At 44.6% G+C, this 25024-nt stretch overlaps 3 protein-coding genes and 1 long non-coding RNA gene across 4 annotated transcripts in view; 3 read left to right on the forward strand and 1 right to left on the reverse strand.

The window, feature by feature from the left end:
- The first annotated feature begins 115 nt into the window (after window positions 1-115).
- Window positions 116-9643, forward strand: HOXA6 (homeobox A6). The gene is given in 4 exon segments (XM_082193556.1): window positions 116-1391; window positions 1394-1396; window positions 5925-6195; window positions 7896-9643. Coding segments are annotated over 4 exon segments (720 nt in total). The 5' UTR covers window positions 116-1202; the 3' UTR covers window positions 8153-9643.
- Window positions 1251-15166, reverse strand: LOC309515590. The gene is made up of 3 exons (XR_014212537.1): window positions 13052-15166; window positions 3658-3725; window positions 1251-1388 (listed from the first exon to the last, which is right to left on the reverse strand). It is a non-coding gene; the product is annotated as an uncharacterized lncRNA (long non-coding RNA).
- HOXA3 (homeobox A3) overlaps window positions 1272-25024 on the forward strand; it is a 52159-nt gene continuing 28406 nt past the window's right edge. The window contains exon 1 of the mRNA XM_082193510.1: window positions 1272-1396. The gene's annotated coding sequence lies outside the window, so the exon portion shown is untranslated. The remainder of the gene's footprint in view (window positions 1397-25024) is intronic.
- On the forward strand, window positions 10488-14050 carry HOXA5 (homeobox A5). The gene is made up of 2 exons (XM_082193540.1): window positions 10488-11447; window positions 12682-14050. Exons 1-2 carry the CDS (start codon window positions 10754-10756, stop codon window positions 12930-12932), a joined length of 945 nt encoding a protein of 314 aa, XP_082049666.1. The 5' UTR covers window positions 10488-10753; the 3' UTR covers window positions 12933-14050.

Consider the following 25024-nt stretch of genomic DNA (forward strand, 5'->3'; position numbering starts at 1 on the left):
TATATAAACATTTATCTACACGTCTAGGCACACATGCAGACCCGCATCCAAATGCGAAAGTCCCGAGTATATACAAAACAACCCAAAGCAACTAACGATAACTCTCTCAACCTGGTACTTGGAAATGAATGTTAATATAATCACTAAGATCTGCTCTCTCACAGTGATCTACTTTATATATGAGAATGAGCGAGCAGGCTGCTAGCCACCCAGCAAGCAACCCAAATATTACTTGGGCGGAAATCTCGTGGATTCCAATCAGAGTTCCTTCCCCATAGTATAATGGGGATATAAAAGAGAGATTTTGCTTAAGATGAGTCTACTGGTTCGTTGGAAAACATACATCTGATTTCGAAGTAGGTCCTAATTAACTAATTCATGATTTGTTTTTCAAACGCATCTCGCGAGGTATATATAAGCTGGTATAGTCCGCACTTTGGAGAGGAAGTCACTGAAATTTCTGGAATGAAATGACTATAAGGCGCTTTAAGGCGCCGTCTGGAGGGTGCACGGTAGCCCCCGGAACACGGAATTAAGGACAATGCCATTAGCAAAGATATAACACGTATAGAACCTATTTCCATAGCATATTCCCAAAATATTTCTCCTACGAGCAATTTTTCTCCCCGCCCCCTTTTTATTCATTTAAAGCAAAACTGAGTGCTATCTCTCATATATATATATATGGAAAGATAAATAAGAGTGGTGAATGAATAAGGGCAGATTTCCTGCTGCTCTGTTAAAAGCGTGTGGCACAGTTTTAATATTCCCCCTATTATAAAATACAATTCAAAAATTGTCCAGACTGTGGGTCCTTTAAAAAATCTAGAGCTTGCCTCTCTGGTAAAATGGCGCCTCTCTAAGTCCTGCCTCTTTCTTAGTGAGGAGGAAAGAGCCATAAATCCGTTGTTGTTTATGAAAATTTACAACTTTGCAATACAACTTTATGAGTGGTTCCGTTCCTCCATTGGTTGCCGATGGTCATGTGGATGGCAACCGTGAACATGAACTTTTTTATAATTTCCCTGGCGAGAATAGAGCTGCATTCTTTTGCTCAGCTCTGTCCTGCTTCGGATCTCTCTGGCTTTTCAGGTCCCCCCCCCCCTCCACCACCCCCGATTTTCATTTGTCCTTTGTAAGTCAATAGGGAGCCGGGTGGATGGAGGTTCAGAGCAGGCAGTCGCCTAGAACGCAGGTCTTGGATGGCAATTTCCAGTTCCTCCGCCGGAAGGTGTGGCATATTGGATTCAAAGCGCTGGAGTGGCAGATTTTCAACTCGCAACCTGGCTAATTTCCTGCTTCTTCTGGCACCAAAAGGAGGGCGATTCGTCTCCGGTGCAGCCAAAGCGACAGCTGTCAAAGTAGCAGGGGCTCCTGCAAGCCAGAACCTAAAAAGGTGAGAAATTCAGAGAACTACCAGCATGAGCGAGCAACCTCTGTTATAACATTAGACTAGACAAACCTGGAAAATCAGCATCCTTCTCTGATACAGATTAGACATAGAATGTTGATCCGCCAAAGGTGCGATGGTGCCAATTGACTCTCTCTAAGCTTTCTGGATTGTGCCGGGTGCAATCAAAACAGACCAGAACTGCTAGTGAGCCTGTAGATATGCTATTTTAGCACCGGCTGCAGCTACATTTGCTTAAGAATAACCTGTATTTTTTTGAAGCCACGGGAGATTTTAGAAACCGTCTCATTAAATGTTGCGTTGATAGTAAGGCAGAGCTGGAATGCTTCTAAAATGTGTATTTTAGCAAAGCGGGTGCGTTTTGACTTTTTGTGTGTTTAATGCGCGGTTGTTGTTGCTATGAGATCTGTCAATGTAAATAGAGAGTTTAGGAACTTATCGCTTCATTTTAGATGTTAGGTGGAAATTAATTCCGGTAACGTCAGAGGATAGATTATGCATGCACTGGATTGCTCCATCTTCAGATGAAGATGTACGTACAATAGCATGGTAGTCACGTATATCGTATGGCGCCTGGATAACATTAGGAGCTTTTTAAAGTCCCGAAATGCAGCTTGTTCCTTAATGATAACTAAGGATTAAATGCAATAAGGAAGCTTACTTCAGAATCACAAAATGCGGCTTTTTGTTTGGTGGAGACGGGGGAGTGTTTGTGTGGATGTGAGAGAAAAACAGGTTAATGAAATAATAGAAAATTATCCTCAAAATTGGTATAGGTGGAAGGATGTGGTGAAGCAATATTTTCGTAAGGGTACGTAATTTTGTGTGATGCGCCCATTTTGTGTCGTCTCCTTAAAATGGTTTTCTGGGAGGAAAATATTTCGGATTGCATATCTTCAAATATTCATTTCAGTTGTTAAAGATGAGAAGCAATTATCTTATGTGTTCAGAACGATGGGTGTCCCCCCCCCCACTTCTCCGAGCTGATAAAGAATTACGTGTGCATTGCATTGCAGTATCTGGCTGACTGCAACCGCAGTGAATGTCGGATTATTTATCGCCAAGTGGAGTGTACTCAGTGCTGCCACTGTGTGGTTGAAGGTGGCACTGGACGCAGAGTGAGCTGGGGCAACCGCCAGTATCACACACACACAAACACACACACACCCGCAGAACGTAGCGGGTGGTTCTCCATTGGAAAACTCTATTTGTAAAAATCGGCCTTCAGTTGCCCACCTCAAGCCGTATCGCTTTAAGGATTCTTTTTCCGCGAGAGCTTAAAAAAAATTACGTGGCAGACGGGATTTGAAGGGGACACCCCAGAAAGATATTGTTGTTGAACTGAATGTTTTGGCGTGGTGAACTGGAAGGACCAGGAAGGGCTACTAACACGTCCAGTCTAAACAATAGCTGGGATTGCGAGAACTGCTTGGATTAGCGGCTGTTAGCTAAATGTTGCTTTCTGTTACACCTCTGAACCTAAGAAGGATTTGCAAGTGGATTTATACCTTAGGGAAACGGAGCTTTTAAGCTTAAGAGGGTAACTGCCCCCCCGCACCTGTATTCTAACTTTGTTTGACTTATGGCTTCGATTGAATGAAAGCCCGAGAGCAAAGGGGGTGGATGGGGGGAAACCTCGCACTGTTAAACGGGTAGTCACACATTTTAAATCGATGGGTACTGCTATATATATTTTTTTTAAAAAAAAAGTTTTGGAGTTTTGCATGTTTTCTTTTAAACGGGGCCACTCCAGCTGTTTACCTTGCTTCGGTCAGGAATGTGTCTCCGGGAGCTTGTCTGGGTTCATTTGAGAAGCTGCAGTCTATGGCAAGGCTTCTGCTTAGCAGATGTGGGTCTCGGAACCTCTAGCTGGGGAGGGGCGACTTTTTCTACTGGCAGACCTTGATATATTTGTACATTGGAATGCAACCATAACATTATTATTATTATTATTACATTGCATCTTGCTAAATAACCTCGTTAAGAGACCTGGTGAGCGTTGCATGCAGTTTCGTACTTTTAATTCTGCTTTATTTGGTTCTTGGTGAGTAAAAGAAAAATGAGGGAGATGCCTTCGTTATATTGCGCTGAATTTACAGACACTTCCCTACAGTTTGTATTTTTCCTGGCTGCTGGTCTTTGCAGGATAATTTGAGAGTGGCATTTTGGTTCATTAAGTCTGATGGGGTGGGGAACCCCAGCACAACTTCCTGAAAATATTAATAGAGAATGAAGAAATGTTTTACCTGTCCTTCAACCGTATGGAGTTTCCCACTTTCAAGTGCCTTGTGCATCCTGACGTTATATAGCTGCACTGTAAAAATGTTTGAAACGTGATTTACTCATTTTTTGTTGTTGTCGGCGAATGGTTAGCTTCCTGTTCCTCTGCTTCTGAGCTCTCCCACCTATACTATCGATTGCATTTATAGGTAACCTTTTAGCGGAAAGATTGGGGAAGTCCTTTGAAAGCACTCGCCATTATTGGAGGTAATCGAGAGTTGCCTGTGAAACCCCGATGAGGGGCGCAAACAATGCACACGGTGGGGAGACGTTTTAACTTACTGCTGTTTTATAGATCCCGTAATGGGACTCCGGAAATGAAACAAACCAGATTGCAACTGGGACAAAGCTCACGGCTTTCAAGCCAATTGAGGGATAGTTTTTAAAGCGCCCATTCAAAAACTCGAGTCTTGTGGAGGGAAGTGTAAATCGCTACCCAGGCAATTGGCACAGAAAACATTTTGTGGGCCTCTGCCCTAAAGACACTTTACTTGGGACCAAAGTCCTAATGGGCTCAGGGGGGGGGGACTTACTTCTGAGTAAACCTGCTTAGAAATGAATCAAATGTATTAAAAGCGTGGATCTATCAGATGTTAGCATTAGTACCTCTGCTACCTTAGGCCTAGGCATACCGCCTTCTTTTCATCACCCTAAAATTTCCACCACATTGTGGGGGAGGGATTACAGTGTGGTGCTTGCTAGGTGATGTCTGGGGGAGTCCACAAAAGCCAGGTTAAATATAAAGATGAAAAGGGGCAGCCCCCCACCCACCCAAAGTACTGGCTATAAAGGGTATTTGTGCAAAGTTCGCCATGACGGGTTTCCCCTCTGCCTGCCAGACTGAGACGAAAACAAGGACTAAAGCTGCAGATATATTCCTTGACGAGTTAAAAAATGTCAACAAGAAAAACAAGCCTGTCCTTGCCGGAATGATTCAGCCTTTTCAAAGCTTCTGATGTCTTATCCTCAGCTACTTTCGAGAGGATTCCTTTGCCAAAAACAATAACAAAAAAAAACACACCACCCACTGCCAACACACAATAACAACCACGTCGAGACATCCTCACTTCTTTCCTGCTTTCCGAATTACTATTAAAATTGTCTGGGTCAAGCTTAACAGACGAGATTATTTTCCTCAGCCACCCACAGGCTCCAAGAAGAAGAATCATTGCAGAGAGACGTATCTGCGTGCGCGTGTTTTCTTACTAACCAAATAAAACTAGACTAAGCGGTATTCGATATTATTAATTATTATTATTATTATTACCTGAATCGAAACATTTTGGGAAGCCTTGTATGACTAAGCTTATTCTCCCCGCCCCACCCCGGACTAGGAATATGTGAAAATAATTGAAGCTTTTAATTGAGGTGGTCTCTTTTTAATCCGATCAATGAGCAGAAGTTCCCGTTTTCGAACTTGTTTGACATTTTCTTATTATATTTTTAAAATTCTTAGATACCACATAAATCAACCAACCGGCTGCCTTGCTTTCATCTTCCGGGGAGGGGGGGAGGCTGAGGGGTCCTGGCGGGAGAATCAATGGAGAGGGGGCAATGGGGAGTTTCCTGGGTGCTGCTTCATAACGCCTTCAGTCTAGACACCCTAACTTTGCAGAGGTGCCTCTTTTGCTTACAGATGCCAGCGGGGCTGTGCTCTGGGTGTCTACAATCACCTTGATTTATTTATCTATACAACAACACACACACACACCCAATTCCTCTCTAGCCTTCCCCCCGCCTCCAGCTTTTTGGCACAGCGGACGATAACCGCTGTTTCCAAGTTGCCATCCATCTGCCGGGCTCCGGCGGCGGCTGAGATACGGCGGCTGGGGGGTGTTGTTTGTAACTTTGCTGGTTCGGTGGCGGCGGGTCCCAGGGGAGAAGGGCCCTCCGCCGCTCTCTCATTGGTCGCCGAGCCATCAGCTGGTGCTATTTGCTGCTGTCGCTTTTGGCGCTCGGCCATCCAGAAACAAACCACTTCGATGACTACTAATAGTTATAGCCAGATGTACTAATACACAACAAATCACGGTCCGGGATCTGGGGAGCGTCAATGAGTTCCTATTTTGTGAATCCCACTTTCCCGGCGAGCCTGCCTAATGGGCAGGAGTCGTTCCTCGGGCAGATCCCCATCTACCCAGCTGGGTACGAGGCTCTGAGGCACTTCCCAGCCTCTTATGGGGCCGGCAGCCTGCAGGACAAGACCTACTCCTCACCTTGCTTCTATCAACAGTCCACCAACACGGTCATCGCCTGCAACCGGGCATCCTATGACTATGGAGCCTCCTGCTTCTATCCAGACAAGGACTTGGGCGGCGCCTCCTCGCCCTCCGGCAGTGGCAAGCAAAGGGCCAGCCACCCTGGGGACTATCTGCCCTGCTTTGCTTCTGACCAGCAGTACAAGCCCGAGAGCGGGCCGGCCAAAATCCTAAACGAGGAAGGAAGCGACCGGAAGTACAGCAGTCCTGTTTATCCTTGGATGCAAAGGATGAACTCGTGCGCTGGTAAGTCACAGGGATGCAAGCAAGACTCAAGGGGTGGGCGGGCGAGTGAGGGTGAAAGTGAAGGTGAGGGGGGGGAGAGAGAGATAAAGGGCTTTGGGGGAGGATGGAGGAATATGAGAGGGGTTTTTTTTGCAGGGGGGTGAGCTGGATCTATGAAGACCAGTGTCACCTGCAAGCAAATGGGTAGACTGAGATTCCTCTCCAGGTTCTCCTCTATCCTGACACTTTGCTGGGCGGGGTGAGGTCGGGTGGGGGGTGGGGGGCTACTTTGAAAAAGTATGCATTTATTTATTTATTTATTTATTTATTTTAAAGGAAAGGTCGCCTAAAGTCTGAGTCAGCAGATAAAGGTTGCAATGCCCAACAGTCATACCTGAGAGCCAGTTCGGTATAAAGTACTAAGATCTGGTGCTCGTTGTAGGCTTGGTTGGTGGTTACTGCTGCTACCAGTACGAAATAATCATGATTAAAAGAAGCCCGCTTCCCTGAGAGCCAAAGACTGATGCAGAGGAATATGCCCTCTGTATTGACTGCTCAATATATTTGCAAGACAGATCCTCTCTTCCCCCTCCCTTCACCCACCCATTACTGTGTATGTATTAGCTACTGAATGCACGTTTTCCAGTAATATGTGCACGCACACAAATCATCTACTGGGGGCGGAGGAGGTGGGAAGAGAGGAAACTTGATCAATGGCCAAATTCCCATTGATTTCAATGGATCAGAATTTCATCCTTTGTCCATCTTAAAGGGGAAGTTTGGAAAAGACATGCAAAATTAAAACTCCACGACGCATTTTTATTCAGGTTTTTCCTACATAAGTTTACCTTCTCCGTTGTGAGCTTGTTTCTTTTGGGGGGTACCACACTGCAGTAAATATAACACTGCAGGGGCGGGGGCTTGTTGCTTTAATAATGCATCCTAGGATTTATTTCTTTGTAATTATGTTCGTTTCTAGGCTGTTATCCTAAGAGCACTTCCTTGAAAGTAGGCTTTACTGAAATCGATGGCCTTGCAAATAAATGAGCTCAGAAACTGGTATCTGTTGCTTTAATTATTATGAAAGGTCGTGGTCCAGACAAAGTTAAGCACTTTCAGGTCGCACTTATTTTAAATCGAGCAGAGTTAAGGACGTGCGCCTGCTCGAGTTTGCCTCTGAAAACCAATGGAGCTGCTTAACTTTGTCCGGATCCTGCCCAGGTACCCTATCGGCGTGATCTTAGGCATGTTCACTTATAAGTAGGTCCTGCTGAGTTCCATGGGGTTTACTCCCAGGCAGATGGGTATAGGATTGCAGCCTGAGTTTGTGCCGACGCCACAGCGAGATAGAAATGTTACACACCCCACACAGAGTCAGTCACAGCGTGTGCATATGTGCCCGTTTGCGTGCCATATGAGAGTATTTTCTGCGTGTTGAGCGCGGAATTTTAGCCCCGACGTCAATACGAACATTGGCTTCCCAAAGTTCTGCTACCAACTTAGATATCCCTGGGAAAATTTAACCCGGGAAACGTTGAGGAAGGGACTGAACTTTCCCCACGCATCTCCTTATATCTTCCTATGCAAGGATATGGGCTGGGGGTGGGGGAGAGAGGGGGGAAATCACACACACCAGCGCAGCTCGAAGCAGTTTTCCTCCATTGTTAACAGAAAGCACGAAGGCCTCTCCAACTGAGACCATCTTGTCTTTCCTTCCATAGGTGCAGTATACGGAACGCACGGCAGACGGGGCAGGCAGACCTACACCAGATACCAGACCTTAGAGTTAGAGAAGGAATTTCACTATAACAGATATTTAACCAGGAGGCGACGGATTGAGATAGCGAACGCTCTCTGCCTCACTGAGCGGCAGATTAAAATCTGGTTTCAAAACAGGAGGATGAAATGGAAAAAAGAAAGCAAACTCATCAATTCCACCCAGCCGGGAGAAGAAACAGAGGAAAAGTCAGGGGAGTAAAACAATGCTTACAACGAGGCGGGTGTGTGTGTGTGTGGAGTTGCCACTATACCCTCTCTTTAGTTGCTCTTTACATCTCCCTTTACCCCTCCCCTCTTATGTTCCTCCAGGAATATATATATATATATAGATATAATTCGTATTGTAATGGTTCTGACGACTTTCAAAGGCTTGATTAAAATATATACCTATTTATATATATCTATATATATTTGCAATTAACTGTGAATTTCTGGATCGGTAGGATAAATGGACATGGAAGGGAGTGATGTACATAGTCAGGTCTCCAAAGTGTAGGTTAGGATATGCTTCAGATGGTATCAAGATTCTTTAAAAAAACAAAACCACACCAAACAAACTTTGAAGTGGAGCATCGGTGATAATATGAAAGACTGGAAATTGGTGGAATGGCTTCCAGGGACAAAAAAAGAGGGGGGCGGCGGTCGCTTGCTCAGAGGGAAACCTCCATATTCTAGGACGGCCAGAGATGTACATGCGTCTTATTTATGTCTTTGCTGCTAGCTCGGGATAGATTGGTGCCATTGTTCGTCTCCTTTTCACCTCAGACCTGAGCCCATTCATTCGGATTTTTTAAAAAAATACAAAACAAAAAATAAAAAGACTCCATGATTAAAGTTGCCACCATGGCGATTTTATGGCACCGAAATATTACAGTACAGATTAGGAAAAGCCTGTTTCCTTGTACATATGATTGAAATATTTAGTTAGGATCCCACCCCACCAAAAAGAAAAAGAGGGAAAGGGGAAATTTCAATAATGAGATTAAGCGTTTTTCTGTTGTGGTTGTTTTTTTTAAGTACAGCCTTGAAGTGTTGATGAACCGCTATGGATGTTAAAAAATGGCCACATATTTGCGTACTGTTTTGTTTCAATTAGCAAAAGCCTGCATTTAAAAAACCCCCACAAAGCTCAAAATACTGTAATTAAAAGCACAACAAGTGAAGGGAGAAGTATCTCCAGGCAGGCAGAGATGGGTAGAGTTCTAATTAGAGGAGAGAGAGAGAGAGAGTGTGTGTGTGTGTGTGTGTGTGTGTGTGTGTGTGTGTGTACACACACATGTATATGCACGCTCACAAACACAACTTGACTATCGAGGGTAACTTTGATTTCTGAGTACTGTTGAAGGAGTAGGCAGAATACTGAATCGTGGCTGTTTCCCCAACCTCCCTCCTTCACATTTGGTTAAATTTCTAAACAACGACAGTAAATTATGATGGTGATGGAAGCAAAGTCGAAATGCAGCTACTATTCTATGCTTTCATTGAGAATGTGTGGAAGAAGGATCCGGCGCAAGCACGGTTTGCTTTAAATAACAGTGACAGTGAAAATGTGTCTTTATATATGCGATTAAGTGTGTTTGGCGTCCTCTGTGTATATGTGGAAATGCAAAGGTCTTTTTCGATACTATGAAAAGTGTACTTTTTGGGCAATGACTCTGAATACTAATAAAAGTGTAATAGTGAAAACCTACCCCTCAAAAGATCACCAACCTTATATATATATATATGTTGTTGTGAAATTGGGTGGGGGAGGAAGAGAATATGCCATGGTGTCATAAAATGATACTGGGGTTTGCTTGCTTTTAGTTCCAGGCTGTTTAAAAGAGGCTTAGAGAACAGCTCAGCGGAAGGAAATTTTGAAATCGGCACTGATCTTTAAAAATGCACAGCGATCGATCCCCCGCCACCCCTTTTATCCTGGTTTTTCAAGCGCCTGAGAAAAAAGGACACCATAGTAATTGTTGCTAGAATGTTGGGGTTTATTGCTTTCCTCTAATTGGCTTCAATAATAATTAGTCTTTTCCCTTCCTCCCGCAAAAGAAACCCCTGTATATATATATATATATATATGGCTCTCTCTATTTATATAGCTTTTGTTTGTAAAGAATCTCTAGCAGAATGGGGGATGTTAGGAAATAATAAAGGAATGTGCAAGATTAAAAGGAATCTTATTGAAAAGGAAAGGTTGAATATATTATTTCTCCCCTATGCTTCTGAATTCTTGCTGGTTTTCTGATCTGGAGCCGATAGCCCTTAAAAATTGGTCCATACTAATGGAACTGTGTGAGAGATGCCATAATTTTGCTATAATGGGCTGTAACCTCGATTCGACCCCAGACTTGCGAGTAAGCCCCTCGCTGGGGCTGGGGGGGGGGTGTTGCGGAGGTGAAGATCCCGCTTTCCTCCAGAGGGTGGCGCACGAGGCCGACTGACAGTCGCGAGCTGGCGGCCGGGTGCGCGCGCCGGCGCGCGCGCCCCAGCCCTTCCAGCATCCACCCAAACTCCCCCATTTAGTGCACGAGTTTACCTCTAGAGGTCATCAGGCAGGATTTACGACTGGACAACAAAAGCACGTGATATGAAGCCGTACCCCATATTTGGGTGCCTACGTAGGAGGGAACCGAGTACATGTCCCAGTCATTTCCATAATTCATCATAAATTGTGCTAGGGTGCTATAGACGCACCAAAAAACGAAGCAAAGAGCCACAAATCAAGCCCCCCGATCAAAAAAAAAAAAGCAACAAAAAAATCCCAACCAACAACAACAACAAAAAAATCATCATCAACAAAAAAAAACAAATGAGCTCTTATTTTGTAAACTCATTTTGCGGTCGCTATCCAAATGGCCCGGACTACCCGTTACATAATTATGGAGATCCCAGTGCCGTGAGCGAGCAATTCAGGGACTCCGCCAGCATGCATTCCGGCAGGTACGGCGGCGGTGGCGGTGGCGGCGGAGGCTACGGCTACAATGGCATGGACCTCAGCGTCGGCCGCTCGGCTTCCAGCCACTTTGGGGCAGGGGGCCCCTCGGAGAGGGCTCGCAGCAGCTACCCCGCCAGCGCTGCCCCCGAGGCCAGGTACGCCAGCCGGGCGGCGGCGGCGGGGGCCACGGGGGCCACTCACTCGCCTCCGCCTGACCCTCTGCCCTGCGCCGCTGCCGTGGCGGCGGCCACCTCGCCTGTCAGCGGCGACGCTCATCACGGCGGCAGCGTGAAAAACTCCACGGCCAACTCGAGCAGCACTTCGTCCACTTCCAGCAGCGGCGCCAGCAGCAGCAGCAGCAGCACCAGCGCCAGCAGCAGCGCCAGCAGCACCGGCAACAACCCCCACCACCTAGGCAGAGAAGGGCTCAGCACGTCGCCCGGCACCGAGGAGGACGCCCCGGCCAGCAGCGAGCAGGCGAATCCCCAGCAGAACGACCAAAGCACAGCTCCACAACCGCCACAGCCCCAGATCTACCCCTGGATGAGAAAACTGCACATAAGCCATGGTAAAAAGCATGCCCGGATTACAATATCTATGTATGAGAGAGGGGTGGGGAGGGGGGGAGTGTGGGTCGAGGGAGAGAGAAGGTAGATTGTTTGCAAAAGAGGAAACGTGGTGGGCAAGAAATGTGCTTTCTCTTGCTCTCTGTCTTCCTCTGCCTGCTTGTCTGATCTTCTGGTCTATGCGGAGGGAACCCCCCCCAAAAAAAAAAACCCCGTCCCTCTTGGAAAATGCAAGTGGGACTTTGGAAATCGGGGTAGGGTGAGCCAAGCTCTCTTTAATAACTCTTCTAAGTCTCCCGGACTGTGAGGTGTAATTGAAATTTGGGGGGAGGGGAGAGAGGGAAAGCGTGTGTGTGTGAGAGAGAGAGAGAGAGAGAGAGAGGGATCTTGAATAGTGCGTGTCAGTCCTTGTAATTTATGACGAGGACCGTCCAGTGAAAAACACCGTTACTAATTATATCAAAAAAGAAGTTGAGTAAATAATGTGTGTGTGTGTGGTGTGTGTGTGTGAGAGAGAGAGAGAGCGAGAGAGAGAGAGAGAGAGAGAGAGAGAGAGAGAGAGAGAGAGAGAGAGAAAGGGGGTGTGGGGTGAAATATTTTTTTTCTGGGAGGGAAGGAAGTCGAGGGAAAACTTAAGAGAGGAGGTTGGAGGGGAGCAATGGGGGGGGGGCTTAGTCCTGCAGTCCATAGTGCACTTGGAAATTCTTCCCACTGACTCCCAGATAAAGTGTGTTCAGATCAGGAGTGGGACCAGAACTTCAGAGGGTGCTTGGTTTGGGTGTTTATGTTTGTGTAAAACTCACTCTAGTAACAACTTCCCCACGACCCTAAGCATACTGTCAGGAGGAAGTAAGTTATCATGAAGCCAAATGGTTTTGTTTTCTTTTACTTGCGAGTAGTAATATATTAAGGGTCGGGGTGCAGAAGGGAGCTGCCATCCTGTCTTCCCCAGATTAAATAAAATTCCTCAGACGAGGCTAAGGGGAGGCTGCTCAAATTCAGAGCCCGGGATATTATTTGAAGGAAGGGGAGAAGAGATAGATGCGGGTGGGGAGAGCGAGAGAGGAGAAGGAGCTACTTGTTGATCATTGTCTCCCAACTTAACGCCCATACCAAACAGAGAAGGAAATCAGGGAGAGGAAGATTGGAGAGGAAGGATCCGGGGTGGCGGCGGTGGGACGTCTCCTCTTGCCAAAGGTCTAAACCGTGTCGTCCCCTTTCTATTTTTTGTTGCAGACAACATAGGGGGTCCCGAAGGGAAAAGGGCTCGGACTGCTTACACCCGCTACCAGACCCTGGAGCTGGAGAAAGAGTTTCACTTCAATAGATACCTGACCCGCAGGCGGAGGATTGAAATAGCGCACGCTCTTTGCCTCTCAGAGAGACAGATCAAGATCTGGTTCCAAAACAGGCGGATGAAATGGAAAAAGGATAACAAGCTGAAGAGTATGAGCATGGCAGCGGCGGGAGGAGCCTTCCGCCCTTAAGAGGAAAAGCCCCCGGCCCTGAAGCTGCTGCTGCTGCTGCTCCTTCTCCTTCTTCCTTCCCCGGAAGAAAACAAAACAAAAAAACCCGAGTAACTGAGCAGTATTATAATTGAGCTGACCCTGCGTGGAATGTCAGTAGCCTCTTCCCGCTCCTGCTCTCCTTCTGCCCCTCGTTCTGTAGACCACATTGACTTGCTCCAACTTCTCTGGGAGGCTGAAGATTCCCTCGCCCATCGTTTCATCCTGAGCCTGTTTTAATTGAGCCCCCCCACCCCGCCCCCGCCCGCGTCTCTCTCTTCCTCTCTCTCTCTCTCTAGCGCGTGTTACGTACGAGTAGATCTGCTTCCCGTGCATTTTATGTCTTGAATGGCTTTTGTCTTGAAGGGGGGGGCAATGTAGATGTTTTAACTTATTTATATGAAGCGAGTGGTGTTACTTGAAGTAACTGTAAAGTGGGAGGGGGGACCGAGGGGGGGGGAGACACCCTAGACAAACACAAAAGTAAAGGAGGACGATCTGTTCCCTCGTTCGCTTCCCCCTCAACTCCTTCCCTTCTGGCTCCCCTACAAGTCCTGTTTGACTCCCAATGTTCTCTCTCTGTGTGTGTTGCACTCGCTGTGCTTTGCTGTGCATGTGTGTTCAAAACGTGTCAGTGTCTGTATAGCTCCAAGCTGTGGCCGAGATTTCCGATCAGAAACGACCTATCTTATTTCCCTGTGTCCATTAATGGCTGTTGTAGAGGTGAATATGACGAAATACAAAAACGGAACGTGTCCTAACGTGTAGTGAATAGTGAATCTGTGGCGAAAACTGTGATTCCAGACAGTATGTCCTTTGCTTGTGCCTTTGTATATGACTCTCTTTGCACGAAGTCTTAGAAGTGGCTTTTTTATTAAGCGCAGCTTCAGTAACGTATTTGCCACCCCCTCTTCTCTCTTATAGCTTCCTTCCTTTCTTTTGGTGAACAAAGTTACACATAGAGTCAAAGTCTGGCTGTTTGAGCAAACAATAATAATAATAATAATAGCAGCAACAACAACAATAATGTGATCGGCTTTTGAAAAGAAACTGTTTTTTTTTTTAATAACTGACTGGAAAAAATAAACTTTCTATTGTAAGGGTTTCCCCCTTTTCTTTCTTCCCCATCGAACCCCCCGGTTTTGGTTTTGGTTTTTACTTCTGCGGGTAGTTTGGTTTCTACCCTAACGGAGGTGCCCTCAGCTTCATCACTCTAACTAGAGCAAAGTTGGAGAAGGACCCAAACCAAATTCAAAGTAAATGCAGACACGATTGCCCCAGATCCCTTGGAATTGTAAAGTTACTATTTGGATGGAGGGCTCACAATAACAGACCCTCAGCCAACTCCTTGTCTTGGAAGTGGGGTGGGAGGGAGAAGGAATGCCCCAAACTTCTGCTCTTTCTTGGCTGGGGAGGAAAAAAAAGAAGAAGAAGACTGCCCTTTCTTCAACAACATTATCATCTCCAGAACTTGCTTTATACTATCTCCATCGGTTCATCCTCATAAGTTAAAGAAAGCTAGACCTGGCAGAAAGGTGTTGCATCTGTGAGCACCAGTCCAACATGGGGAAAAACGTATTTAAATAAACCAGATACACCCACCTTCTTATTCTGCACTCTTACAAAAAGGTATTGGGGAAGGGTTTTGTGGCTGTTGTTGAGCGGGTGGGGATAAATTCCACCCTTCGAAATAACATTTATTTATTTATTTTCGCTACAGCTACTCTTTTTTTTTTGCTAGGAAATGTAACGTTACTTACCCTCACCAGGGCTTGAATGGTTAACTCTCCCGAGCTTCTAAGCGCAACTAAAGCTTTGCACATTTACAGACGGCTTTACATTGATGCCTTCCCTTAAAAGTTATAAAACAGTAAACTTTATAAGCCCCAGTTCCGGCTATATGACATTTGGGTGCCAAATGAATAGGGTTTTGTCTATGAATTAGATCGTAAAATCATCCATAGCACAGACAGATAGGCTCACTGGCTATAAAAAGTCACGTGGTGCCATTAAAGTAAGTTTTATGGTTTTGGGGAGTTGTCATCCAACATTATATACCACATAACATATAATCACACTGACGATGGACTTCATTTGACTCTTTTGCAGGCTACGTGCGCCTCCTGGCCATTCAAATTGTCAGGTTTAGGTACAGAAGTATCCATTAACCCAAGTTCTCAAATACTCTCTGAAAAAATGGCTCATTGCAAGTTAAGGTAAGTTTCGTGCACAAGTTGCTTAAGTTTATTTGTACAGTGAAGAGCTCGCCTGTCGTTGCCTGGCTCCTTCTTAACGCTGCCCAGTAGATTCGGAAGGGAAGAAATAATATTTGGAAAGGCGCAGGTTACAGTGGGTAGGGGGCCCTTGTCCCTCCTCCCCATTTTTATCTAACCTCTCCTTTTTAAAATTTTATCCTTCAAATCCAGGCAAACCACAATAAGCGACTTTGGCAGAGATGGATTTTGAGGCCTAACTTTAATTACTTTGACTACGGCAAATGATAATGACTTCCTTTGCTTTTCCGTGCCCAGTGATTTTGTTTATTGAGGGGGCAGAGAGTCCGCAGGCGATTTTTTTTTAAATATTTTAATGAAAGGAACATAGATCTGGCTATGTCTGTAGACTGGTCATCCCTGTCTTTGCGGAGCGGGATGTGTGTGGAATTGACGCAGTCGTAGGTTTTCCAAGATAAGTTTTCCAACTTATCGTCTCTAAAAGACAAGGAAGGTGCGCTCCAAGTCTGACTTTTTACGTGGTTAAGGTTCTTTGAGACTAATCTCTCCTCCATAATTACCCCTACGTACCTCCATCTCTCTCGTGTGTCCCTCTCTGTGTGTACATAGAGTGTATTTATACGCAATTTACACCCTTACCGTAGATTCCCCACAACCCCAGTGCCTTCATTTCCCGCTGGTTCCTTTATCCCTTCCCATGAAGGAACAAACTGACTGTAACTTTTACAGGAGATTCTACGTGCCATTGGAGTGCTTGGAATTATGAAGGACAATACGTATAGGTTTATAGGCGATAGTAAATAACCCCATTTATATAGATATCCGTGTATATATCTACATACACACATTACTGGCTGGGAATTGCAGGGTAGGCCCCAGCTGCCTGTTTATTTCAACATTCTTTTTTCCTATTTAAGTAGACTCTTCTCACTAGAGTGTGATTACTCAGCAATAAACTTTATGACCGGATTCAACTTTAAGTCTTTGAATTTCCAGGGTTGAAAGAGAGCGCGAAAGAGCATCCCTTTTTCCACTGCCCTTCTTCTTTTTGTTTTGTTTTGTTATTTCCTTTTCTTTCTTCTCAGCTTCTTTGTACTGCCAGAGCCAAATCCTGGAAATCCTTGCTCACACGAGCAGCTTTTAAGTCTTATCAGTTGTATCTTTGGAGCGCCTTGTAGCTAAAAGCCATGCAGGTGACCAAGAATTGGCAAGATAGGACCCTACTCTTTTTGAAGAAGAAAGTAAGAGGGGCCCGTACAAATGGGCTCATACATTGAGGTGACCCCATGTGTGGTTTGAAACGATCTCACCCCAATTCCTGCCTTTAAAAAACAACAACAACAGATTGTTATCAGCGTGTGGGGTTCTAGAATATGCTTTCCCACTCTTATATCGCTTTGGACATCAGAGGAAAAGACAGTGTTGTCAGAAAATATAATAGCGTAATATAACATAAGCGTGCCCTGTCCTAGTGGCTGTTTGGAAAGAGATATTCTGATGAAGGATCTTTTTTCTTGTGTATAGGTGGGTAATCTTAGAAGACTGAGAAACTTGCAGCAATAAGTGAATATATATTTTAAGACTTCAAATTTTTTTTTTATACATTTCCCTGAATACAGATGGATACGCTAGCAATGCAATAAACTGGGTGGGGAGGAGCAGTTTTTAATTATACATTTAGTCCAAGCCTATGTGGCAGAATTAATCACACAAAACCGAATGCTAATAGTAGCTGGCATTTTCATGGTATTTACTTCCCTACACCTTAAATAGTTAGCAATGCGTATACACGTGTCTGGAACTATGACTAGATTTTTTTCAGTAGAAAAAATAAGGATTTAAATATAATGCATATCTGCTAAATAGAAACAGATGGCTGAATTACAAATCCATAATCCAGTTAAGGGAAGGACCTGATTTTACACTTTTTTTAAAAAAAAACCATCCAATGGGACTATTGTTGGACTCCTAAAGTATTTACTGGGAAATTCGAGTCCAGGCTTTCAAGGGGATATTTCCCTAAGTGAAATATCACTGAAATCCAGGTGCTAATCTACTTCAGTTTACATGAACTGAACTTTAGCTTCTGTTTCTTAGTGAAAAACAAGGTACAGTTTAAGCTCATTCGGGGCTGGATGTGATCTCACTGTCTTGGATGAGACCATCTGAAGGTTGTGGTCATTCTGCTCCATACCTAGGCAGAAGAAAATCGTACTGAAGTCTGTTGGATTTAAGAATTCAGGAATGGAGTAGGGAAATCCTGATGCCGTCTGATTTTATAACTGGGGGAAAACAATTCATTGAGCTGAATGCTTATTTAACTCTTACCGTGGCTATCTAGCGATCCAGCCTTCTGATTGCTAGTTGACTGAATGGATACTAGCCAGTGAAACACATACAGCTTTGTGAACAATGTCATTTAGGCTGCATTTCTATACTCACTTCCCTGGGAGTGAATCCCATTGAACTCAACGAGACTTTCTTCTGAGTAGGCAAAATTCCTCACGCACAAAAAACAAAACAAAAAAAGCCAACCCCTAAACACAAGATGAATTCATTGAGCATGCGAATAACTATGGGAGTTGTCACTATTTAAAAATATTTCTAGTTTTCTGTCATGCCACCTTGAAACACTCTACCGAATAACCTAGGCAAAACACATCCACACGAAACTCCGGAATGTAAAGCCCATTTTAAAATAATATTGTATGTGTATTTAGTGCAAGTATATCTGATGGTGATGACTGTCGTATCACTGTTACTTTCTTTCTCTGACAACTGTGTGGTTTATTTTACTTAAATTACTGCCAGCAATTCTGAACCTTAGAAGTACTTCGCTGGCCCAGATGTAAGCACCAGCGCCATTAAAGGTTAGACAAGGGTGTGTGTGTATATAGCAAGGGCGTCGGAAGACTTCACTTTCTTTAAAGCGTAAGATGGCTTTTCTAAGTCACATGATTCGATGGTTTGCGCGTGCCCCTCACTACAAAGCATCATGGGAAAATTATTAGTGGCGTTATCTTAACGAATTAATTTCCTTGTCTTCAAAAGAGTGAAATTGCAAGCGTTTTCTACCTTATCTGTCCAGCTTTCAACATTACATTCTAATATCGAAGACATAAGCACTTGGACGGCATCTTTCCTGTAATCCCTCTCTTTCTTCCCCTTTTTCATCTGATTTTCTGATCTGTATAATTCGGCCTTTGGGAGTTTTTTGTTCTTTCTATCCACTCTGATCACATAACCTCTATTTTTCGCAGGCTTTGTTTTCACGATTCTCCAAAATCCTAGTAGTTTCCCTGGCGGCTAGCGCTTCTCGGAAACAGCTCCTCCACAATCACAGGGCCGTATGGTTTGCATATTGGACGCAAACAATGCACTGTGGTCTCAGAGAGAAAGACACCATGTTTTCCAAAGGGCGTCTCTTCCCAGGCAGCCTGTCCCCTTCTTTTCCTTCTCCACATAACCCTCTGAAATGGGCTTTTCAATAATAATATTTGTTATGAAGGTTATTGGGTAATTATTGCAGTTTTTGTGAAACAGTCCTTGCTCGAGGTGAAGCCTGTCTCTGGATAATAAATGGCAGCCCTCGCAGTTCATTGCCAGGTTAAGTAAATGCAGAAACTAAGATAAATCTGCACACTCCAGAACTCGCCAGCAGAGCTCGCTTTAGACCAAGTTCACAGTCAACTTGCTTTCTCCGTGGGCAAGGCTTCTCGACTCCGTTGGATCAGGGTCTTTATTAAATAAATAAGATGGCACAATGGCCAGCCTGGATAAATTGCCCGGTCACTTCGCATCCAGAATTTACACATCTACCATTGGAAAGCACATCGCTCCTTTCAGTATAATCTAGTTAATCTCCCACGCTGGTGTCTGGGCATTGCGTTTGATTTTGGAATTCGGTTTCAGTGTTGAAAGCCGTTGAGGCTACTCTCTTTTTTTAAAAAAAACACCCAAACAAACAGCCATGCAGAAACTGCATTCCCTTAAAATCTTAGCGAAAAGGGAAACAGTCAAGGTTTGATGGCAACAAACAAGAGAGCTGGAGATTCTTTTACGGAGATAGGAGCTGCTCCGCTTTTGTATATCTCTGTGGTTAGGGCGTAACAACTCTAGGTCAAAAAGTTGAGGGTCAAAAGTTTACGTTGTGCGCCACTCTTAGTCATGCGCCCAGACAGAGTTTGATGTCAATGTTATAGCCAAGATCTTGACTATCAACACAAAAGATAAAATAGCTTTGAGTTAGGCGTGTATCATAGTATGGACTCCAGGTGAACTCTAGTGGTTGAATGACCTCAATTACCGAGGAAAGGATAGAAAATCCCTCTTTTCAAAGAGTAATGCACGTTGTATTTCATCTTGAATTATCAACCACATTTCCCCCATTGAATATCGTTGGCTGGCAGATGCATCAGGTGAATGCGGGCGCACATTCCCCCCCCCCAGGCAACTGCGCATACACGCACCACCACCAATGCATTTTAAAGTGCGAGTCCTATCAGAGTCCATCGGAAATTCCCATTGGATTTTAATAGTTCTGAATCGCAGAGAAGTGGACTCTTGTTCACACAAGCGTACGCCATAGTACAATTGTCTGGCTTTTAAGTGCCACAATACTCTGTTTTGTGTGTGTGTTGTTCGGCTTTGCTACAACAGACTAACACAGCTAGCCCTCTCAAAAAGGCTCAGTGAGGTGCCAGCTGAGTTCTTAACTTTCCAGTGGGTACCAGAAGACTGCCTGCTGGCTGATAGCAATATCTGAGGAAACGAGTAGACTGAGATGACCATCTCACTGCCGGATACCGCAGGAGTATAAAATACAAGCATGACAATACTGGAGAAGTTCAGATATCCTGTCTTTCTGAGTTAAGGAATGACCCTAAGCAAATTGCATGCCCCCCCCAATCCTTTAGGGTTATACGTTTAATAAGAAATATATAGCTTCACCCTTTTGGCCGCCTTATTTAGCCACAATGAAGCTTTATTTTTTCCTTCTTTTTTTCAAGGCGTGTTTGTATCTGAATAACTATTTATTTCAAATAAGGAAGTAGGGATTATTTATTTAGCCATGAGTAGGATTGCTTTCTGAGATGGATTTTCCGTTTTCACTGTGTCTCCAGGTGTTTTGTTTCTTTTGTGTATTTTTTTTTAATCCGAGAAGGTGCGTTTTTCAGTCCTAAGAAATTCAGAATATTTCACAGAGATCCAGTGAGTGGTTTATTACTAAGCAAATACATAGGAGAGATTGCTCCTTTCAGAGGTGTCGAAACAGAGATAACGTGCAGGAGAAAGTAAGCAAGTTATTATTAGAAGGCTTTATCAATGCTTTGAAAATACACAAAGAACTACGGGAAACTCCCCGTTCGACAAGAAATAGTTTTAATTATAAGGCGAGGACATTGGGCTTCCAGGAAACATATTTGCAATGTATTTTGGTTTTTCATCAGCGACCTTCTCTTGAAAATTATCTTGCAACGTCCCCCGTCCCCCCGTGTCTCCTATATGTGCTTTTGCACTGAAATTACCACACCACTGTAAGGTGGAGGGGGATGCTATTCACAACACACTGTTAAAATACGCCTCTGCTATTTCGGTTTTGCCCTTGAAATACTGCATTGCCTATTTGGAAATTTAATTATAGGAAGCATGAACATTGCAAGGCGGAATGTTTGCTTAAACGTCCCTTTTATATACAAAGGACCAAGGAGACTATTTCGAAGACAACACTTCTTTGACTCCGCCTGTCCTGAAAAACTTGACTAAAAAAAAACAGAGGGAGGAAAAAAAGAGAGAATAAGATCTCTGTGGAAAGCAGCAAAGCGAAACCTGGCTTTCTTTCCCAAGGACTCCTAGGGCCAATTTATTTTGCTTCCATTTAAGGTGGAATTTTGGGCGGGGGATGGGAGTAGGGACAAGTTTTTTCAAATACAGAATATTTCCAGAAGGGCTTCAAAGAGCATCTGGAAGAAGTATCGCCTTCTCAAATCGTTTTCTATTCATTCATTTTTTAAAAAGGTAAAAATAAAAACGACACAGTGGGCTTTTGTTGCTTTGATCGGAGCCATACCCATATAGTCGGAGCGTCCTACCTCTAGCGCAGCACAGACACTGGTACTTGGTGCGTAACGTGACCTTTGAAAAGATTAGCCTTCTCAGCCTCAAATGTAGATGCCAATCGCCCCATCTTCCCCTTCTTTAGAATTGTGCTTATTTACGGTCCTGGACGACCAGGACCTCAAAGTCCAGTTACCAAACACACACTCAGGTACACACACGAGTTAGATCCTTATAAATAAAATCACCAGTATTTCGGAATAGGGGGGAAGGAGAACATCCCAACCTCTTGTCCCAAGAATGAACTCCATAGGAACTCCATCACACCATCCAGTTCCCTGGTAGGACCTTTTGCTGATTCAGAGGAAGTTTAGGATAAACGCAGCCGCTGCGTTATCACAACGTTTACATGTTTTCTCGCACGGCCGCCTTAAGATTCCTTCCCCGTTTGCGAATAAGTGACCCTGCCCAGAGCCTCCTTCTGCCCCTTGCTATTTTTTTTAAAGACGCTCTTAAAGACCTCGGAAGGGGAAGAAAAAAAAAACCCTAAGTCCAAGGCCGAGGTGAACTTCAGGTCAGCGCGTCTAACAAATATGAAAATGTCGCTTTGTGAAGGGCACGCCTTGTTATTTAACAAAGACTGTCAATGTGTAAGATTAATAAGAAACAAAATGCGCCCGGTGTCACTTTTCGGTCACTTTGAAACTTGGGGCAGGCTTGCATTCAAGAGTGAAAGCTGGGTTAAATATATTCAAAATGCCTCGAATCAAATTCAAGCCAGGCTGCCGGGTGTCGCTCTCCACCGCCAACCCGCCTCCCCCCCCCCCGCCCGCGTCTCTATTGCTCGCTCGCTCCCTCTCTCCCTCCCAGGCGCGTGGGCAAGTTGGAAAGTTTAATTGCATAGATTATCTATAAAAGCGCAACCTAAGATTGCGGTGCGCGCGCACACACACCTATATTTACACTCTGAACTTGCTAGTCGGGGTTGGCACACTCTCCGCTTATCCATTTACTTGGTTTGCTCCAGTTCTGAGACCGGCTCCTGTTTCTTGGGAACCTCGGAGTTATCTTGCCATCAACTTTCATTTCGGTCAATCTTCCACGTTCTTCACTGGTTAGCTGCTAAACTTCAGCCTCCCCTGATCTGCGATGATGATGAGGTCTCGGTGCTGAAATCCCCCTCACTGAAATGTGTGTGGTTTTTTTAAAAAAAGATAGGCGATGCTCTGAAGCAGTTTCAGGAGGCCAGGGTTCAGGGTTCGGTGTAGGTTCGTTCCGGGATTTGCTCCGCGGAGCCATAAATCTCTGGAGGGAGCGGGAGGGGAGGCTGAACGTGGAAACCGCCGCATATGAGATAACAACTTGGTGGTCTTGGCTGGGCTCTTGTTTATGATATGTAAACCGCAAAGACGAGGAACAGGCCCATCTCTGCAGCCTGATAGAATCCCATGGAGGTGGGGGTGGAGGGGAGAGAAACCCTGGCTGCTCCCGCAGCTGAGCAGCTTAGGTCACCTTGGAGATTTACAGCCCCAGCTCTAGAATCGTATTCATTGCTTGTTGCAACTGAGCAAAGGAGACACCCAGTGGAAAGCTGACCAGGGGGAAACAGACCAGTCTCTGAGGTACAATCAGGAGAGCTAATATTAAACAGCCCCTGGGACGTTCTCCGAAGGTAATAATCAGCAGACAAAAAGAGAGAGAAGGTACCTGCTTTCCTTGTATTGTTGTGGTTTCTTTTCTTTTTTGTTTTGTTTTGGGGGGAAAACCTGCGGTTTTGACGCCTGGTGGTTTTCTGGTATTTACTATCGCCCTCAGATGCAAGGGCACCGCTTTATCTCAAGGGAAATTGATAGTGTTTATGTCAGAGGTGCATCTTGCAGTGTTTCTGTGCCAGAATCGCACCGTCCATTTCAGCGTGCGCGAGAAAAGGGGAGGGAAAAGCGAAACAAAACCCTGCGCCTTTGCTTTAGCCGTTTAACACCAACCATGGGCTTAATTGTTGCTGTTTGTTAGTGGCAAAAGACCTCCCCAAAGGGGCAGCTTTGCATCCCGGTCTACTATTCCGTGAAACCATAAAAGGGGACTGGAGCCGGTTGTCATTCCTACAAATGTCACAGGCGCGCAATCAGCGTTAAAAAGCCAAGTGTTGGATCCTGCTATTTGACTTCCGCATTGTCTGCGAGTGTTTTACGGCCTGGTACTCGCCAGTGGCGTCTATTTGCTTCCACAGTGTATGGTGCATTCGAGAAAGCTTTGCATACATAGAATATCCACTGGAGATGTACAAGGTGGGGTGGGGCGGGAGGGCTCTTGCCATTTCCAGGACGGAGGTATTTCCGATAGTATCTGGAAACCAGCACATTATTATTATTATTATTATTATTATTATTATTATTGTTGTTGTTGTTGTTGTTGTTGTTGTTGTTGTTGTTGTTGTTGTTATCGTGGAACGAGGTTTCAGCAGTTTAAGGGAGACGCACAGAGAAGAGGAAGGGAAATTCAACGAGAGCATAAAAACGGGACCTATTGAGCGCACTGACACACATTTATACACAAAGAATTGTAGCTGGTTAATCTAGATGCAATCGTCATCCACATGAGCGCTATGAGCGGTTGATACATCAGTCCACACTTCGAGTGAAATAATCACGATGAGAATGAACACTCCTATTATATGGATCCTTTTCTTAAAACTAAACTGGTTCTTTGGGAACAGGGCAGAGCACCATTTTATCAAGTTCCAAATTCTTATTTTTTAAAACTAATATTAATATTATATTAAATGGGTGTGTCCCTAAAGACTCAAATATTAAAAAGGAAGGTGGGTCACTAGACCTACCAAGCGGTTGAATTAATACATACTATAATAAAGGCTAGTTTAACGTCCAGATTTCAATTACCCCATAGGTCAGGCCATCGCCTCCTTTTCCTCCCTGTCTCGCAAACGGATCAATTTCCAGCAATCGTAACGCAAGTCGAAGAGACTATTCACGACGCTCAACTGCAATGTTTACGGTACTTGTGAAAGATAACGGTGCATTCTGTTTTAAATAACCAATTCCTCTCCCTTTCTCGCTTTCTCAAAGGGAAATACTGTTTCCTGGGCACTAGATATCTTTATTTATTTATTTAGGCACGTGAATGGGCTTAATTCTTGATCTTAACTGCCTCTCTAGTCTGCTGGAGGTTTTGATTAAAATCTATTCACCTTAAAAAAAAAGTATTTTTATATTGGCCTCTCTATTTAATGATATGCCCCCGCAGCTCCAAATTTGCCACGGGGTGGAAGATTTTAAAAATAATTAAATTATCGTAAAAGAGCAACATTTAAAAGCCCCCGGGATGTATCAGAGAGAAACAAATAGCTAGTTGCAATTAGGTGGTCTCTGTTTTCATAGGATCGACTGGTCTCATTGATTGCACTGCTACCGTCCAATCACTCATTGATGCCCCCGAAATCACGCAATCTCGGGTGCCCTTTTATGTCTCGGGAGGACACTGCGTTTCCTTTGCTTTCAATGACTTGGTAAGGGCTGGAGATACAGAGAGCGAAACCGTACGCTGCGTTTGATGTTCGGTTTCAGATACATATACAATGCTTTGCTCACACTGTTGCTACTCACGGCCTGATGCTTGTGGTCAGAAATAGCACACATGCGCAAACTCCCAGCTTGCGTTCAGGAGGATATATTATTCCGGAATAAGGACTACCCTTGGTTCCCTCATCATGATAGCGCACAAGGACGTCTTCTGCGACACACACTTTTGGGCTGCCCCGGATCA

The sequence above is a fragment of the Podarcis vaucheri genome (genome assembly GCF_965113315.1).
Source record: "Podarcis vaucheri genome assembly, chromosome: 12".
NCBI classification, from domain to species: Eukaryota; Metazoa; Chordata; class Lepidosauria; order Squamata; family Lacertidae; genus Podarcis; species Podarcis vaucheri.

What these genes read in the sequence shown, in the direction of transcription:
- HOXA5 (XM_082193540.1), top strand. Translation starts at nt 10,754, where the DNA reads ATGAGCTCTTATTTTGTAAACTCATTTTGCGGTCGCTATCCAAATGGC. An exon ending in AAAACTGCACATAAGCCATG is followed by an intron (nt 11,448 to 12,681) that starts GTAAAAAGCATG and finishes TTTTTGTTGCAG; the next exon opens with ACAACATAGGGGGTCCCGAA.